This window comes from Triturus cristatus, chromosome 4_1 (genome assembly GCF_964204655.1).
Source record: "Triturus cristatus chromosome 4_1, aTriCri1.1, whole genome shotgun sequence".
Taxonomy (NCBI): Eukaryota; Metazoa; Chordata; class Amphibia; order Caudata; family Salamandridae; genus Triturus; species Triturus cristatus.
The window spans coordinates 1,020,004,399-1,020,023,913 of NC_140585.1; the positions used below are offsets into that span (position 1 = coordinate 1,020,004,399).

The 19,515-nt window shown below is 41.1% G+C and overlaps 1 protein-coding gene across 2 annotated transcripts in view; it reads left to right on the forward strand.

Moving 5' to 3' along the window:
- The window catches only part of LHFPL3 (LHFPL tetraspan subfamily member 3), a 581,961-nt gene that overhangs the window by 490,664 nt on the left and 71,782 nt on the right, over nucleotides 1-19,515 (forward strand). Inside the window, exon 3 of one of the 2 annotated variants that reach the window (XM_085653961.1) lies at nucleotides 15,661-15,687. The exons of the other annotated variant lie outside the window; for it this stretch is intronic. Within the exon in view, the coding sequence (XP_085510087.1) occupies nucleotides 15,661-15,677 (17 nt within the window). The 3' untranslated portion in view covers nucleotides 15,678-15,687. The remainder of the gene's footprint in view (nucleotides 1-15,660; nucleotides 15,688-19,515) is intronic. 2 annotated transcript variants of the gene reach the window in all.

The window sequence follows — 19,515 nt, forward strand, 5'->3', positions numbered from 1 at the left end:
CTGTGTTCTTTCAATTGAGTATTGGCTATCATTTGTCATGCATTGCCTAGGAAAGGCAATATGATTATGGGTATCAAATGGTTGAATTCACCAATGCCTGCTCAGAGATTATTTTTAAGAAGAGACTTTATTTGTCCAGTTTAAATGCAGTCAGAGAAGACACTCGTAGATAGGAAGCTGTTTATGTTGTGAAGCAAGTATGGGCTTTTGATATTGTTAACAAGGCCAAAAATATTGACCTGACATAATATTATGCAAAACTATCGGCTATCCGAATATTGTGAAGTATATATTGGTGTTGGACCTGAATTTCTTGGCATGGATTTCCCCCAACGTTTGGCCTCCCAGGCCCCTGTTTTGCAACTTCTTTTTTCCTGGCTTTAGGACTCTGCACGCTCTACCACTCCTAACCAGTGTTAAAGTGCTCGAGCTCTCACCTTTAAACATTGTTACATTGGCTTACAGCCATTTGGTATATTTAAATTAATCATAAGTCCCTAGTAAGTGGTATTACATTCACCCAGGGCCTGTAAATTAAATATGTCACAGGGCTGCCATTGCAGCATGTGTCTGCAGTTCTAAACTACCATTTTGACCTGGCAAGATAACCCTTTTTCCAGGCCCAAACCTTTCTTCTTAATACATATAAGTCACCCCTAAGGTAGGCTCTAGGTAGCCCATAGGGCAGGACGATGTGTCAGTAAAAGTGTTGCATGTCCTGGTAGTGAAAAACCCTTAAATTATTTTTTCATTACTCTGATGCCTGCTGCTCTCATAGATTGACATTGCGAATTCCTTATTACACTTTTAAGCTGTATTTCCTGATTAGAAAGAAGTAGCTCTGTCATGTTTTATATCTTTAGAGTGGTAATGACAAATCCTCTTTACTGGTAAAGTTGGATTTGACATTACTATTTTAGAAGTTCCACTTTTAGAAACTGGGCATTTCTTTGCTCTTAAAGCTCTGTGTGCCTGCAGCCTGTCCCCAATACATGTCTAGGATGGGTGGCAGCTTGACTTTTTGCATTACCTCTAGATTAGGTTGTGCAGGAATTCTCCACAACATGGGTTGCTCACGAAGAGGAGTACAAGGTGAATCGGAGGGTGAGACGCTTTGATGAAAGTGTGACGACAGGGTCCACCCCTCAAAACAACCCATGTTGTGGAAAATTCCTACACAACCAAATTTGTCGCAAGAAGTGACCACTCCTCTGTAAGTTTGAAGTCAAGCTCACTCTGCATGTCTTAGCATGCATGCGTTGTTTCATTTGGTCCTGATGAAAGCCATATTCACCCACAGGGGCACTGAGTAAACATGTTGACCATGATTGCGAATACAGTAGACTACTAATATCTTAGAGATATCCACCACTGTTTTTAAACTTGACCAAGGCCCCTACTATTAAGTACCCCATGGGGGAAGAGGCCTTGAATCCATTTTACAGCACTTTCACTTCACAAACAAAACAGTTCCCAGTCTCATCACCTGATCCTCTGCCTGATCCATTGGAAGTGGACCCAGGTGCTTGCTCCAGTGAAATGGATAAATCGCTAGTCTGCATTTAGCAAAACTGGCACATTGGCCCTGTTGTGGGAGCAGGATCAGGGCATCGCAGTCGAAACCAGAGCTTAAGAGCCAACGCATCAGAGCCAACTCATCGCCGCCGCTGCAGAGGGGACGATCAATGCGTTCCTTTGATAGCATGAAGAAACCCGGCGATTCATCTACGAAACCAGCTCCTCAAGGCTCAGCGCATCGTCTTCTGAACCGAAGCATCGCCACCACTGCGTGAAAGTAAAATCAATGCATCACCTCAACTGCGGGATCGACACAGACACATCGCTTGGCTGCACTCCTCGTCTTGCTGTTGCGGTGACCAGGATCAAGGTACTGTGTTCAGCAGTCCTGCGTGGCTCTTGTATCTGGCCCACGCTCCATCGTGGTTGGCCTGAACTCTTGACTTTGCCCAAGTCAAGCGTGATCAGATAACTCCCATAGATGCCTATTGAATTTTTACTTTTATTCAAAAAATTATTTTCTCGACTTCTACTCATTGGCTTTTTCTCCTTCTGGTCTTGTTTTAGTTATAATTTTTTCCCCATTTTTCTAACCTGTTGTGGATTCTCTTTGTGGTGTTTTCATTGTGTTACTGTGTTGTTTTTCACAAATACTTTATACATTGCCTCCTAGCTTAAGCCTGTCTTCTCAGTTCCAAGCTACCAAAGGGTGAGCACAGGATAACTTATGGTGTGTGATTGACTTACCCTGACTAGGATTGTGGTTCCTTCTTGGACAGGGTGCATACCTCTGCCAACTAGAGACCCAATTTCTAATATTGATATTGCAGACAAAGGGCCTGCAATTGTGGGTTTTTCCTTGGATGGTCTCCCACGAGGGCATCCAAAGCCCAGTCCTGGCAGAGTCTGTGTGCGAAGGCTTTTTCCCTTGACTATGCTCCGTACTTATGTGGGTCTTATGACCCGTTAATCAAACCATTGTGTTGGTGATGTAACCCATTGGCTTCCTCTGCAAGATGCATCTCAGTACTGGGTTCTTGCTCTAGTATCTTCCACCTAGCCAGTGTCAGATGTAGTGGTCGAGTCTGTCTTATCTGAGCTTTTGTAAACTTTAAGTGAGTGTTAGAATTATAGGAAAAAGAAAACACTTTAACACTTGAGAGAAGTTTGTTTTTTAATTATATCACATGATGTGGAACCACTGACCAGGATTCTAGTTTACTCAACCCCATTATTATGTGAAATTATGATGGGATATTGCCACTGAGCTGGCAACAAGTGCATTCAATGGGTATATGTTATGTTCTTCTTTACCATACAAGGAATCATTAAAACATCTCTCCCTATTCTGTTGTAGGTAAATGTAAATACATACCAATGATGATACAGTTTGAAAATAATGTTTTATGTACGATTTATGTTGGTTAAACAACAGTTTCACATTAAGGATGAATGCCATTACCATCCACATAATTGTTTTGTGATTTTGTTTATTATTAGCCATGCAATCCAAATATTTGCAGCAGACTAACCATCTGGACAATAGCTTCATTATTTTTCAATACACTTTCCAAATATATTGTGATTACATTTAAGATCACTAGCAGAATCATGTCAATGGTAGTGTGTGCTAAAATAGTTAATGCTGCATCTGCAAATGAAAAAAAGAAATGAACAATGCCATTTAAGATGAACCATCATTACAGCCTGAATAATCAGACGTCTAGGCTATCAAAATTACATGACTGGATAAATCATACTGCTCACACCTCAACCAAGTTTGCATAAGCCATGAAGAGTTGAAAAGTAGGCCTAAAAATAGATTAGGACACTAAAAATCATCTGCTTGTTTATTTTTATTGAACTTGTAAAGAGTTTTCTCCATAGAGCTGAACACAGATAACCACAATCATTGGAAATCCAATAGGTTTCACCTAAGCAAGGAAAGGGCAAAAGACACAAGGGACAACAGGAAGTGGGTGGGGCGGTGGGAAAGAAACAACAGACAAGGGGAGGAGGATGGGGGTTGGGAAAGGAACAACAGACAGTGGGAGGAGGGCGGGGTGGAAAAGAAACAACGGGCAGAGGAAGACGGGGAGAAACAATGGGCAGCAGGAAGAGGGCGGGGAAGAAACATGAAGGAAGGAGCAACAACAGGGGAAGAAGGGCGGGACGAGTGAGATGGCTGCAGACACATGCACTCTAAGAATGCATGCAAAAAAGTTTATAAAAAGTTCCTGCAGAAGCCTGCAGCCAGTGGAAAGACATACAGGAAACTGTACTTGTCTATGCTCCACGGCAGGGACAAACATGAAGCCCCAGGAGGAAGCCAGAAATGGGGAGGAACCAATATCAAGCAAGGAAACTTGAGTGACGTTGAAGTCAACCAATGGTAAGTAATGATAAGTAATGTCCCATCTCTAAGCCCGATTTAATTTTTTTTTGTTAACAGTAAATTTTGCTGACAGCGCATATGCATTGATCAGATGAAGCCTAAATTGGTGAGAAGCAAAAGAGGAGCTGTTTACATGTGACAAAAGGAGTATGACAAAACTCTGTCCTTTCTGAATGAAAATGAAAATCATATAAATTAGTGGTAGAGTGAATAGAAATTAGCAAGGAGTTCCAGCCTTTGATTGAGACAAAAAGTAATAGGCCCAATAGAGGGTCTTGTTGATATAAGAACTGAGTAGCAGGTATTTTTTTCATTTTTTGATCTGGAACTCCACAAAGATCAACAAGAAATAAAAAGAATATACACAGTCATTACATCAATACAATCACAATAATATCTTCACTATAAAGATATAAAAAATCTAAACATTTTAAAACTTATATTGTCATTTTGAGGGAATAATGAATAATGGAGCCTTTCTACAGAACACCTACCAACATTTTTGAAAGGGGGTTTAAAAAATGATCAACGTGTAGACCCAGACTTAGAAAGATGTCAACACAATACAGCACAGAACCCAAATTTGCTGCGCTGCTTTGTGTGACATGGTGGGAGCAGGAAAGCACCATAGCTACAGAGATACGGCACTATCCTTCTCTCTCGCTGGCTCACAATCGTGCTGCTCAGCACCATGCACACACCTTAGCACCATTGTGCAAGGGTATGTGCATGGTGTCTAGCATAGATTTTGTACTAAATGTTACCCTTTTAGTGCAAAATACTATGCCTAGATAAACTTTAAAAAACTTTTCCCATATTGGATGTGTGCTGTCCGGTGCAGTGCACATGGAATGTAGAAGGAAAAATGAGGAGAAATAAAAGTATTTCTTATTTCAACGCCTGCTTCAAAGTGATTGCAACTGACTGTAGTATAGCAACATAATCTAATGCAGAACTGTTTACTTTAAAACCTGATTGCTCTATTGGTATTATATTAGTATCAGTTGCTCAGCATTGGAGGCGTTATAAAATATTTTCCCTACTTCATCTAATAGTGCTATAAGCCTATAATTACTAGAGAGACAGTAATAGCCCCTCTTTATAATATTTCTGGTCCAGGAAGGTGGAATTTCTCCAGAGTGCTAACAATAGATAATAGCAGAAAAAGAAATAGGGACCAGAGGATAGCCCCCATTTTTATAATGTTATGGGATTTCATCAGGACCCATAGCCCTGGATGATCTTGCTCTCAAAATAAAACTTCAATTTGTTTTGCTGAATTTGCCTATATTCATTATTAGGAGGGAGGTTATTAGACAAAAGAATCTCAGGGTTATTGGGAGTGTTAGAATCATACAAAGTTGAAATATAGTCCACCCACTCTTTGTTGCTAATGAGCAAATTGATGGACGGAATGCAGAACCACAATTATATTCCAGTATCTTTGTGTATTTTTGAAGACTGCTGCTTCACGCAGGTCAATCCAGAGATGCTGTGCCTGAAGTCTTTTATAAGAGGTTTTATGCATTGCTCTCCTTTTCATGGCACATATTATTCTCCCTTTAACTGGGGAAAAAAGTAAACTGCCTTCAAACTGGTCTTGATTTCTTTGGAGTGATTACATTCAAGCTGGCTACTCATTCAAGTTATCTTGAGCTTCAATAACTTACAAGTTTGAGGTCTAACATCTATAAAAGTCCTCATGTAATATTTGTATTCTTCAAATAGAGTTTTTGTTGAATTGGTTATGCCATCAGTTGTTTTTTGTAACAAGCAATGCAAGTTCACAATTTTATTAGCATTTCAATGGTTTCATCCATTGGATTGTCGAAGATACACAATGTCACCCTTCATATTTCATGAGACAGTGACACTATAATATAGTATTCTATGGGCAATTTAGGTGTTGTCTATTACATGTAGATGAGATGGAAGACCAAAAGAAGAATATGAAGAAATTAGGTAGTCTAAATCAGATAACCCCTGATAATGGATTGTGTGTAATTTTCAGGAATATTTTTTCAGTCAGTCAATTATTATAACACATTCATGTTTACTCCAAAAATCTAAAGATTATTAAACCATTGTCATCAACCTGTAAACTGGAGGAATACAGATGAGGGAATAGTCAGAGCTTCTTCTCTGTATTTGTCAGGTACGTTTTTTAATGCTTGATTGGAAACTTTAGGATTAATGTCTCCAGCCAAAAGTATAAAATTTAATTTTTTTAACGCAATGATTTTAGTTAAAAAAGCAACCAGTATTGATTTGATCAAATACAGGTTTTTGGACCTGGGGCCATATAAACATTAATTGGGAGGCAGGAAGATTTATATGAACTATCAGGTGGTGTTCTAGTTATTTTCACACAATGCTGAGTGATTAAAGAGAAAGGAGGGCCATAAATTCTTTAAGTATAGTAAAATTGCAATTCCTTTGCTGGCATGTCCAATTCTGTAAGTTTTGTCTGGAAAACTGAGAGCAAAATTATTATATCATCATAAAATGGCTATGGGCCAAGTATCTTGCAAACAAATGATGTGTGCTTTAAAAAAAAATCTTAGAAAACACATTTTTGAGTATCTGTGAAATATCTTATCATATTCCAGGAGAGGCCACATATATCTGTGTTAAACTCTGGAATTTTTCATCTGACCCAACTTAGATTGTGATGGAGAGCCCTGGCAAGTCAATCCCAATGTGTCAGATCATCTAAAAAATGATGGAGCTACATTATTGTTAATTTTGCTGCATGATTGATAGAGACCTTCCTCATAGCTGCACAGAAATTAATGTATCTTTTGTACCCTCAGAGGGAATACAGTTACTGCCATATAAATCATACAAATCATTTCCTTTGAGGATTTAGAGCAACACCTTTTGATGGAATGAAATTGGCATAACATCAACTCCTCCATTTGGAAAATATCCCATTGACCATTTTTAATTCTGCAATTTCTTACCAAAAACTGAACACAAATTATCTGTTAAAAAAATATTTTGATTGTCAAATGGAAATTAAGTCTAAAGTTAATGGCATTCTACAGAAGCTGGGATCTTAAATTGTTGTAGCCTTTGTGATTTAAAAAAAAATATTTTGGATTATGATGAAAGAACAAAAAGAGCGCACCAACGCTTTAACAACTTATCAATAAACAGAGCGGCAGAGCATTGGCACAACATCAGTCTGTACAAATCTCAATGGTAACGACTTGAGTACAGGCAGGCAAGCAATAAAGAACAGATAGGTACAAGTACGAGCATCAATCTGATCATTGAAACTAGGCAACATGGGTCCTATTTTCATCCTCCAACACATCCAATTCATAATAGTTCAACCAACAACCCCAGTCTTTGTGATTCTTAACCAAAATGTATAGGTAGCTAATAATGTATATTCTTTTGCCTTAGAATTAAGCTCAATGCTAAGTATAGAGTTATTGTCCAGAGATATCCCATGAGACAACCCTACCAATTCAGTGCACACCTAAGGATCAGTTTGATCTGGTAGCCTATTTTTAGGATTGACTGAATTGAAAAGCCTTGTTATATGAATTATGATTTGTGGTTGTTGATTTGGGTTGTCTAAATCAGTTGGTTGCCTTTTTGAGACATTCAACAACATAAAGGAGTCAGTTGGTGGTGGACTGAATTTAAGGTTTTTGTGCGTGTTTTTTGCTATATTTTCCTTTTTTGTTTTTCACTGAGGGCTTTTTCAGTTTTTGACTGGTGCAAGCATTTATTTTTGCTATCGGTACTCGCTTTATTATTATTTTTTTTATTGGATAGTAAGCCAGAGGAGTAATTGGAACCTTTGTGAGGGAAGGTGAAATGCTACCAACGAGGGACTCTTTAAGCAGTTTTCTAAGAGAATAAATATACATGTTCAGTTTCATGATTCCTATGTCTGGATATAAGGGTTTGGCTGGGTAGAGGTAAACAGAGATGGGGAGTTTTAGGGTTCAGAGGAGGGTAGGGATAAAGGGAGGTAAGGAGCTTACCACCTAAATGTGTGGTTAAGATCCACAATTTCATATAGTGCTTTGTGCTTTATAATGGTCAACGCATTGTATTACATGCGTGGTATGGTAAGCATGGTAAAGGTATACATGATAACGTCATACATCTATGCTGCAGAAGTCATGAAAATGTGCCATACAGGTTCTCATTCTCTTTTTGGTGGGAATAACCTATGAGCTGCTAAGGCAAAATAAGAGTACTGGCTGCCTAAAGAATACATTAGTAGTGACTGTGTCTTTAAAATGAAGTATAGGGGCTGGCAGGAGCACAAGGTGGTCGTAGAGCTTTATAGTTCCTGAGTGAAGACTCCATTTCTCAGCTGCCAGCGTTTCTCTGAGCAGCAATGGCGATCATAAGCAGAAAGTACGATACCAAGCTGCTATTGGGGTAAATTCAACCAGTCCCTTTCCAACTGTTTTGTTGCAGGTTCACTTGAACTGCTCCGTATCCACTGCGAGTAATGCATATCAAGCATGGTCAGATGTCACCGGTCATGGCGATCCCCATTGGGCCATCACCCAAGCGGGAGCAGCAGGTGATAGGAGCACCACTGTAGTGTGTGAAGATCCGAGGGCTGCTCGAGAAAGGCAATCAGTATGGAGAGTCACAAGGCCCATTGGGACAATTAAGAGAGGCAGAGGTCCGACATGGCATGGAGTGATATCTAGAAAAATATTCAGCCCTCAGTGGGTGAAGATCACCCTAGCAGTTATTTGGGCCGGAATACCAATGAATGTTGCTCCTTGACCTTGGATTGCTGGTCTTTTACGCTCTACCCTAATGCAGCGTATGTCTGGTGACCCTGACTGAGAGGTGCTTTTGACTGTTTGCTGCAGGCAGAAAGCCTTTGGTGGGCTGCATCTTTGAAGAATGAACATGTCTGTGGAAAAACATTGCAAGGAGGATATATTCAAGTCACATGGAGGTTCAAAGAAAATGGGGTCTCAAGAGATAGCAAAGGAAGTGATAGAAACTGAGAGCCTCATGTCCGGCAAGATGACAGTCCAGAAATCTATAAACGTGTGGCAGCAAAATGAGATGTGGAGAAATTGGGGAAAGACATCGAGGAGAGGGTTGAGCCATTATCAGGCAGAGTTCGCTAAATTAAGCAGGGGCAAGGCCTCCTGACCAGAAGGTCAAGGTTCTGGTTCTTGAGGGTCAGGTGAAAGAGACTCATGAGGCCTGACAAGGGATGTCCTACTCTTGAAAGTGTGCTATTGAGAGCCACTTTAGGATGCAGGACAGGATACGTTTTCAGGTTTTAGGGAGCAACCACACTTATCTCAGAGAAGTCACTTTTTTAAGGGATAACTGGAATGTTAAAGGGGCTAATCGAATCATAAATGTAAGGAAATGCGTGACTGGTTAAGATTGTATACAGACTTCCCATCAAGAACATTGGAGATGGGGAGCCAGGTGTGGGTACCATGATGGCAATCTATGGAGTAGAGGGAATGGGTAGGTGCTCAATGAGGCCAACAGCACAAATGTTGTCATATTAGGTCGGAGTTGACTTCCGTTGTATCCTGTTTTGAGTAACATAATGTTATCAAGAAAGAGAATACTCCTGGTGATCCCCAGATCTCTCGTGTCTAAGGGTCTAACAGCTTTGTGAGCTTTCCTGTGAGACTGAAAGACACACACCACGAGAAGAAATGCCCTTTATTCAAGTAAAAGCTACTAATTGTAGTGAGCCTGAACCCGAGTGCTGGGTAAAATTAATAATCATGATAGTATTGCTGTGTGGGGGCTGGTGTTGGAGGCAGAAGGACTCTTGGTAACTTCAATAAGGGCTGGGGGCTTCTCCCTGCAGGAAGCGGCAGAGATGCTGTTTTTTATCCTTCACTGACCTGTTGAGCTTTTCTTGCTTCCCTACTTTGCTCTTTGTCTTTCCTTCCTGGCATACTTCATTCAACCCTGAAGTATTTCAAATATGGCAGTTCCTAATAGTAAACTTGGAAATTGTGATATTTATGTATGGGATGGTTCAGATGTCTTTTCATTGCTTACGGTGGTTGATATGTTTGTGTGACTTTGTTTACCAAATCAAAGATTTAACTCTAAAATGCAGCACGCACATGGCGGTAATTATCTGTGGGAGAGGTTCGCCAATTCATCCCAAGGTTTGCACGCGTGTGCAAACATGGCTGTTCAGGCAGGAAGTTCTCTGTGACAAGAAAGGTACCAAGTCAAAGAGAATATTCATTTGGTGAGATGCTGCTATGAGCAAGATAATTCGAGAGGTGGATTAGCTAAAATATTGGTTACATTTAGTGCTCTAAGTCGAGGCCTGATAAACATATTTATACTTTATAAGCTACAACGTCAAATAAATGTATGCCGCATGATTTCTTGATCTCATACATATTACTTAGTTGAGAGGCAGAAATATGTCTGTTTCTGAGCAAGCAACTTCCCCATCCTCTGCTGGCTGATCTACAAATTGAGGTATATTGCAAACATAATTTGCCTTGGATTCAAACCCAACAACTGTTTCAAGAGCTCTAGGGTTGAGTGACCACCAGTTGAACTATAAGTCACAGATTGTATTAATGGAATGGCAAATCAGTCTTTCCTTTTTGCAAGGAAGATGCAATTAGTAACATTGAGTTAGATTTTAATATTAACTATTATTTCAGTGCATAGAAAAAACTAGTTTGCCGTACCTCTTAAAAAATTGTTTAATAATATCAATGTTAAAAGTATAACAGCCAGTCAAAATGTTCATCAGTCAAGTCAAAGAAACTAGGGAAGTTATTGTTTGTACCAACATTCCTTTTCTACCCATGACATAAATTCTCAGCTAGAGAGTTGGGCCTATTTCGTTTGGGGATACAACCTAATCATTGGCGCTGACACACATGGTATTTGGGAAAACACTGAAGGTGCCAGACATTTGAAATCAATAGCAGAGTGCCAAACTTCAGTTTCACAGTTATGTGGTGTCATGCATTGGTGACACCATGATTGTATCTGGGGGTAGGCAGCCTAGCTTATCCTTTCAAAAAAAGCAATTATACTACACCCAGGCTGTGCAGCACCTAGTCAGTTTCACTTCCCCAGCAAAATCAATGCGAGGGTGCAAATCCAGGCAGGGAGGGTTGCTGTCTCTTCTGCCTGCATTGTAGAAAGAGATCCTATGGGAAGAGTTGATTTCTTTCTGACCGCATCTGGTTTCTTGCCTTCTGCACAGAGACCCCTAATGCGGCACAGACCTCTCAGGAAGGATCCTGAGTTGCCTCTTGGCCTGTCCACCTCTGACTAATGCCTACCTACAATCTCTGATACAGCCTATGGAATTAATTGTTAACATCTAGGAAGGTGTCAGTTTCAACGATACTGATCTCCTTGAGTTTGAACAGGGTGCAGTTAAGCCTAGACTTACTATCATACTATAAGCAAGCAACGCACTATACCGCCAGTCATTGTCTTTCATCTGAACACCTAATGCATACTGCAACAGAAAAGCACGATTGGAAATATGGTTTCCTGAAAGATTGAGTGATGCACAAGGTGGTTACCTTATCAGGGGTTGACATTTTTCTTATCTCTAAATTAGATGGGCTTCTTCCAAGCGAGAAGATCAGGTTTTATTTATGTCTCCATTTGACACTATCAATTTCAAATGTTCCTTTTAACTGCTGTCCTCTAGCACTCAAATTGGTAAAACAGAATTGTATGAGCACATAAAACTAAAAAGGAGAGGACCACTAGCAAAGTGGTGTCATAAGCAATATCAAAGCTGTTACATTACTGACACAAACAGTGCAAGGTTAACATTTTGAGCCATTACTATCCATCTGCTGACACCATTTGTGGAGTCCCTGCCAACAACTAACTGCAATAGCAAAGGCCATACAAATCCATCAGACTCAAGGGGGTTGTCTTCATGCAGTAACATAGTTCTGGGCAAGGAGTTTTGTCTTCTGAAATGTCTTGCCAAGTACAGTGGTTGCACCAGCTGTGTGAGGGAAGAGGGCGACCTAGGTCATCTGCTTAAGAATGACTTTCCTCAGGCTGAGCTATCAGCACAGGAAATGGATTGTGATCGTTTTGTATTACTACTAATAGGGCAATTATTGTAGCATTAATGGCAAGCATTGCTGCAGATACCACTGTCATACAACCAGAAACATGAAACTGTAATACAAATGCAAATCAGGCAAGTCAATAGAATTAAACTGATGCCATATGCTTAAATGACTAAAGTGACTTGACCAAGGTTTGGTTTTATGGTCATGGCAAACATATTTGTTTCATCAGTGGTGAAAAGGTCTATGTACCCACTCCACTATGCAAACGGTCTCATATTGTCTTCCCACCCCTACTATGTACATAGCTCTGTTGCTTTCCAGCTAGGTTTGTATAAAATAGGACTAAATATGTACAACACATGTACACATAGGTGTTGAGACTTCTGGAATATCAGCATTCTGTGAATGCAAATAATTTAAATTAATCGTTTATATTACATTCTCTCTTAATTCTATTTCATTTTATTCTTTGCTAGCAAGAGAGCAATAAAGACCAACACTTCTCATGCCAAAGGGTTTCTGGGAGGATGCACCAAAAGTACCTGCAGCCTCCATGCAAACATCTGTTAACTGCATCTTGTGTGGTTTATTCTTCAGCTGGGTTGATCTGCCTTGCTAAACACACATATGCGCATTTTCATACCTGTGATCTCACACTTATGGGGGACGAATTCCCCAATTGAAAGACTTTGAAGCTTCATAACATTTGTGAAATGTCCCCACTTTTAACGCACCCCCACAACCAAAAACCGTCCTTGTCAACGGCCAGAACTTTTTAGATTCCGTTATCTAGATGGTAAAACAATGACAATGTAACAGTAAACCATGGGTTCCACATTTACACTGTTAAAGACACCAAAAGAGGAAAACAGTGCAAAATCTGACCTTCACATGAAGTACAATTTCATGCATACCAAGTTAAAAGTGCATTATGGATAGTGTTTGTCTGGCCACACATTTTGACAGTACTAGTGTTTGTACTAAAAATCTACGTTTGTGCAGAAGTAACTTAATAAAGATTCATCACAAAAAGCACAACAAAATGCTTCCCATGGTGTTTGTGTGAAGGTCGCGGTCCTCAAGCAGGTGTCACACTGACAGATAAAGAACAGAGTGGATGGTGAAGGGACAGGGAGAGGATGATTGGAGAGAGTAAAGCAGAGAGGGGAGCCCTCTTTCTGGAGCAGGGGATGTACGCTTAGAGGGTGAATGTTTTGCTGAAGAGATTAGTTCTGTAGCCAATTGGATAAAGAGGTGTGAACCAGCACTGGTGCACCACCACGAGTTATGCGAATTTACCCAGTTTCTCAACTATGCTGTTAGATGTATGATGAAAATACCCTATAGAACTGTAGCATGCTCGTTTTAAATGCAGCACATTTTTCATTCCTCCAGCAAATTACATTAAAACATAAAAGTGTTTTTTCAGGAGACGCCTATTAGGTCATATGAAGTGAGGAAAGCAAGTGAAGCTCACCAGAAAGGATGAAAGGCGCAGACATGACTGGAATATAGAAGAAAACGTTACTGTGTATAAGATCTTAACATGGTCTTGGTCTTATAAACCGCATGGAAGCCTTGGTGCGAGGGCAGATGGTCAGCATGTGTGAAGTACCTTAAGTCAAAGAGAAATTCTAAAGGTATTGCAAGCTGGCACATAGCAAATATTCAGTGACAGAAAGCTCCATAGGGATAGAGCTTGAACCTAAAGGTCATGTTGCTCAATTCTCCTATTCTTGAAGAGGAACGAATGTATGACGTTACTACGCCAGCTATTACTACGCGGTAGGTTACAATGCAGTCGTAACAACGACCGCGTTGTTAACACGCGTGGCTTTACATCGCAACTCGTTTCTACGACTTGCGCTGGATGGCGTGCTGGACTTAGGAATAGTATAAATTACTATTCCTACTCCAGTTAGCGCAACAGCAGGAAATCTGTTGGACTTAAAATCCAACACATTACCTGGTGTTGCACGCCACCTAGCGCAAGTCGTAGAAATGACTTGCGTTGTAACTACCGTGTTGTTAGCTACCTGCGTGGTAACAGCAGCGTTGAAAACACTGTTTCCCGCAGGGGATAGGGAATCCTCACAGGACTAAATCCCACTTATCACCCATAATGAAGCATTTTGTGTTAGTTATTGTTCCCTAAGAAAAACTACAGGCTTTATTAGGAATGGGGTATTCCCATAATCAAAACGAAAAATCTAGAAAAATACTATTAAACGTTTTCATGACAGTCAAAGGCAGCCTTAACTGTCGCAAATAGTCCAGAGGTGTCCATATGAGCATATACGGAAGTGAGGAAAAGTGCAATGTAGTTTCAGACTCCCTTTGTGCTCAAGCCGAGTTGTGTATGAACTTGTCTGGCTTCAAGCCAAAGGCTGTCGCCGGAAACCCTATTTTCGTCTTTTCTTCTGTGGCAACATTCTCAAGGTTGCCACAGATGGCAGGTACTGGGCAAAATATGTTATAAAACCCAAGAAGGTTTAGGTAGTGGACCAATGTGAAACACACATGAGGCAGAAAAATAAATCCAAATGTGGAAAAGACACCCACTGTCTACTGCAACATCAGTGCCTTCTGCAAACGACCAACAACACATCTGCAAGACCACCTGTGCACTGAAGAAACTGGCGATAGTACACCGGTCTCATGAATATGTACCACATCAGTGGTTACCTTTTGAAAGTATTTGCAGGTGGCTTACACCAGCACTAGATTTTGGGAATGGGGACTATTTCTTATCACCAGACTTTGAGAAAAAGGGAGATAGACAGAAAAGGGAAAAAAGAGGCAGAAAAAGATAACAAAACAGTGACGAAGGGCAAAAGCAAAATCATAAAAAACCTGCAAGAGTGAGGTAAAGGGGCAAGAAAGTGTAAGTAGTGATAGAATAAGGCTTGTGGTGGACTCAAGACTAGGTAGCCTTGGTATTCAGCAGCAATGTCAGCGTTTAGAAGCATCATGGTTGACTCCTTAGAGTACATTTGGGCTGCTACACTTATTTATTTAGGTATTTATTTTTAATCACACACTGCCCAAAATAGGCATTTCTATGTTCATTGTGTGACCTTGCCAGGGCTGTCATTTAGGTGCTTGATTCATTCAAATGTCAATGTATGTAGAGCGATTATGGACAACTTAACTTTATGTTTCCACTAAGTTGTTCCCTAACACCTCTTCTAGTGATCATCGCAACATCTTCAATGTACTTTACATTTTTGGCCAGTTTCAAATGGCAGCAATCATGATAAGGTACATTTGTGACATAGACTTGTGCTCACTTTGCACGAAAGCTAGACCCGCTGCAGCACATTCAGATTGATCACCAAAACAATGGTAGCTAGTTCAGTCGCAGCTTTCCTTACAGCCTCCTTAATGCTGGTAAGTGTCTCCATTCCAATGTGTAGGGAACTGTGAATGGGAGTGGTGATGTGTCCCATTAGGTGTATTTTTGGTGATGAAGTGGTTCATTGTGGTCTAGATCTGGAGGTGAACACATAATAATGTCACCCATTATCGCTATATTTCTTACATAAACATATGAACAGTAACACTGTATCTTCATGCGTGTCGACACGTGTTGACACACTTATCTGACACCCCATTCGACTAGAAGTGAAGATAATTTATATGGTAATAGAAGCCTAGCACAACTTAACCAGACTGTTTTTGCCTTCTCTACAGATGATGGAAATGCTTAAAGTAAATGAGGTATGTAGAGTGTCAGCCATCATGTATGCATGGCGCTCAGTGAGGACAGCTGTGATGTGTGTGTCTCTTCTTCTGCCTAGTCATTTTGCATGGCTTTATGATGTGGTTTTGTGTGTCATACCATTAGGTAGCATGTCCGTGACCTAGTTAGGATGACCACATATCTCCAGGATGCAAATGTAAAGATCAAGGAACCCTTGTCCACTGAGGTACCCCAAAGCATTGTGAAATTGCAACCTTGTCAACATGGAATGCAGACCACATCATGAATGGTGAGTCTACAGCCATCTGGAGTTATGTAGTCACCCTATTGAACAAGCGCATTTCAATCACTATCCTTTACGTCAAGGTTGATATTGCTGTATGTGTTTTTAATGATCTATAATAGTACATATTTTTGTAAGTTCTAAAGAAGAAGGTCCATTGCATAATATATATATATATTTTTTACATAAAATATGATACGTTGCCAAATACCCATGCAACCTTCTGGCACATTAATTTCTGGCTGACATACTGTCCACAGCTGATTGAGCCAAGTGAAGCAAAAAGAATGATTTAATATGAGAAGTAGAGACAATGACCCCAGGTTCATGAACAGCATTGTTCACCTTTCTTAACACTTCCTACCTTTTTCTTGCATTGACCTCACTTTTTAGTGGGGTTTCCTGCATTACACTTTTTAGTGGGATTTCCTGCATTACACTCTCTGGCAGAATCACTATGACTGCAAATGGAGTTGGATAGATATGACTGCTCTGACACCGTTCTTAAGACTAAAAGAATCTTTAGGACCAGCACTGACAGGCTTGTGGGTGAGCACAATGATTTTGAGTCAACAACTCATTGCTACTGTGTATGCCCATACCTAGATGCTTGTGTGTGCTTAATACCACCTTGACACATCCTGTGAATTTCCTGCATGAACAGCAGCACAACTCCAGTTAATATGTAAAGAAGTACATGCTGGGCACTAATGTGCTTGATATGTACTCCACCACACTGGATCTGTCTACAGTCTCAGGGCTGTGGCCATTTGCATTTAGTGAAAGACAATTATTCAAGTAAATTAAACAGTCATTGGTAATTCCACCAATTAAAGACCATTCTCTCAATTAACCTGACTAATTATATGCCTGTATCAAGCCTGCCATTGTGAAACAGGCTAAATTGTAGCCTAATAATCAGACAACAACAAACATACAAGGAAATCAGCCCTTGCAGGTAAATGGATCTAATCAAATTACACCATTTGCCCTGCTGCACATCAAATAGTGCTTAACTAGAATGTACCAGCAAACCAGGTTCTCCTTGAACTAGTGTCTTTGTTAAGTGTAGTCTGCGAAATTAACCTGGAACAGCGATTACAATCTCGGCCCAGGACACATTTAATTTGCAGGGTCCACATGACCCTGGCACATGTGGATCAGTTGAGGGGCTAAAGTGCCCTCATGCTGATTGATTTTGAGAAGGCATTAGGTTGTTAGGTCATATCCTAGATGGCATCCTACAAAGAATGGGATGTGGGCAAAAAGTCTGGAGCTACATCAGTCTTCTGTACAACAATCCCTGGGCATACGTCCTGGTTAAAGGGGCTCTCTCCTCACTTTCAGATCGGTAGGGGCATCAGACAGTGGTGTGCACTGTCCACCCCTCCTATTTGCATTAGCTATTGAGCCACTGGCAGTCTGATTCTGGTGCGATGCTCAGATTTGGGGCTTTAACTGAGGGGGCGGCACAGAGGATCGCATAGCCCTATATGCAGATGACATATATTACTTTGTTTCTCACAGCCTACCCTCACAGGGCCCTGCCTGGCTCACATGCTCACCTTCTATGGTATAGGCGTCTGGGCAATTGGTCCAAATCCCTCCTGACTTCTCTTCAAGGTGACAGAGACACTACTGACTGGCCGACATGGATACCGAGCCGGCATCTCAGTTTTCAGTTCTTGGGCCTCCACATTGCACTTTACCCACACTTGACCAGGGCCTTGAACCTCCAACCCATATGCATAAAACAACAGTTGTCCTTCTCAAATGGGCTAAACTGTCCCTTAATGTCCTGGGAAGGGTGGCCCACTTCAAGATGATGACACTGCCCAGGTTTCTCTATGTCTTTCAGAGCATCCCCCTCCTCATCTCCCGGATATGGTTCACTAACCTGTCAGGGAAGATTCGCAAAAGACCTCCCCGAATGGTATTCGGCAAATGTGTGCAGTCATTATATGACGACGTCATAGGAATGGCATATATTCGTCTTGACTATTGATCCTCCAAGATCCTCGTAGTCAATGAGTGGATGAATGGGAGGGTGATATGACCTGGCCTTTCGCCTGTAGGTGGCCCAACTTGGCCAGGAGGCCATGCTGGGAATGTTATATGTGTACCCCATCCCCTGCACCCTCCCTGAAGCGACTATGGTGATCTTGTTGTCATTGCAATCGGTGTTACGCTGCATAGGGTGGGACAGGAGACCTACGAAGGAACTCCCCTATGGCATAGTAACTGGCTGAGACACACTTCCTCCCTGCGGGGATCTTGATCTTGGGACCATATATATATATACATATATATATACAAAAGCAGAAACAGCTCCTACTGGAACGCTGGGACCCTCGAAGGGTGGCGTATGCTCCGGTGGAGCGATCCGGAAAAGCAATCCAAAGAATCGAAAGTCTCGTAAATACGCTCTCAGGAAGGAAAGGCAAACACAGAATTCCCAATCTCCAGTTTAATGCACACGACGCGTTTCGGCAACAGCCTTGTTCACGTGTGAGGTGCTGTCAGAATCACACTCTGACAAAGTTAGTCACGTTCCAAAAGAGAAATAAACATAGGACAATTTACACAATGTAGAATACAAGCACGGCGGCTATATATATATATATATATATATATATTACCTACTGGCGGTCGCCAGTAGGTAGTTATAGTTAGGACCCCTTTTCCATAGGAAATCCGCAACATTCTATTTTGAATAACTTTGGCGCCGGTCGATGAATCCTCGCGAATTTCTCAAAATAGGTGGGGCGCTACGCTCCGCTCCTACCCTGAAAGTCTCGGGGGGATTCGTCAAGCGGGGGCTGAGATAAAAGGGGGGTCCCAAAACGCGTTTTTCCCATGCATTTTTCCATAGGACCTTTAGACAGAGCTACAGCCCGAACGGCTGAACAGAATTACTAGAAATTTGGCAGAGAGGTAGTCCCTAGGTCAAGGAAGTGCCTTTTGTAGGTTTGGTGTAAATCTGTTCAGTAGATTCTGAGAAAATAGCCTTTAAATCAATATATATATCTGAGCCCGCTTACGGTACGCTTACCGTACGCTTACCGTACGCGTACGGTGGCGTGCGCGAGCGCGATTCTGATTGGCTCTTAGATCTTAGTAAACATTCGAATCGGCCGAAACCAGGAAGCGGCGTCCGCCATTTTGTCTCTCGCACTGAGTGTTATTTATCAAACATGATGCCCAAAAACATGTTACGGGGCTGTTTTGACAACTCCCTCCCACACAGTCATGTTGAGGGAGTCCCCAAACATCCCCCAAGAGCAAAAACGTTTTTTTTTTTTTTTCGGCAATTTCGGCGAGTACGCTTACCGTACGCTTACCGTACGCGTATGGTTAAAAAAAAAAAAAAAAAAACACTATCCACACTTACCCCACCCCCTGTGCTTTTGGTGGCCGCTGGCCACCAAATGTACAGGGCTTATTAGACCTGTGAAAAAAAACTAAATTTTGGCAACATGAAATTATAAAATCGAAATAAAAAAAACACTATCCACATTGACCCCACCCCCTGTGCTTTTGGTGGCCGAAGGCCACCAAATGT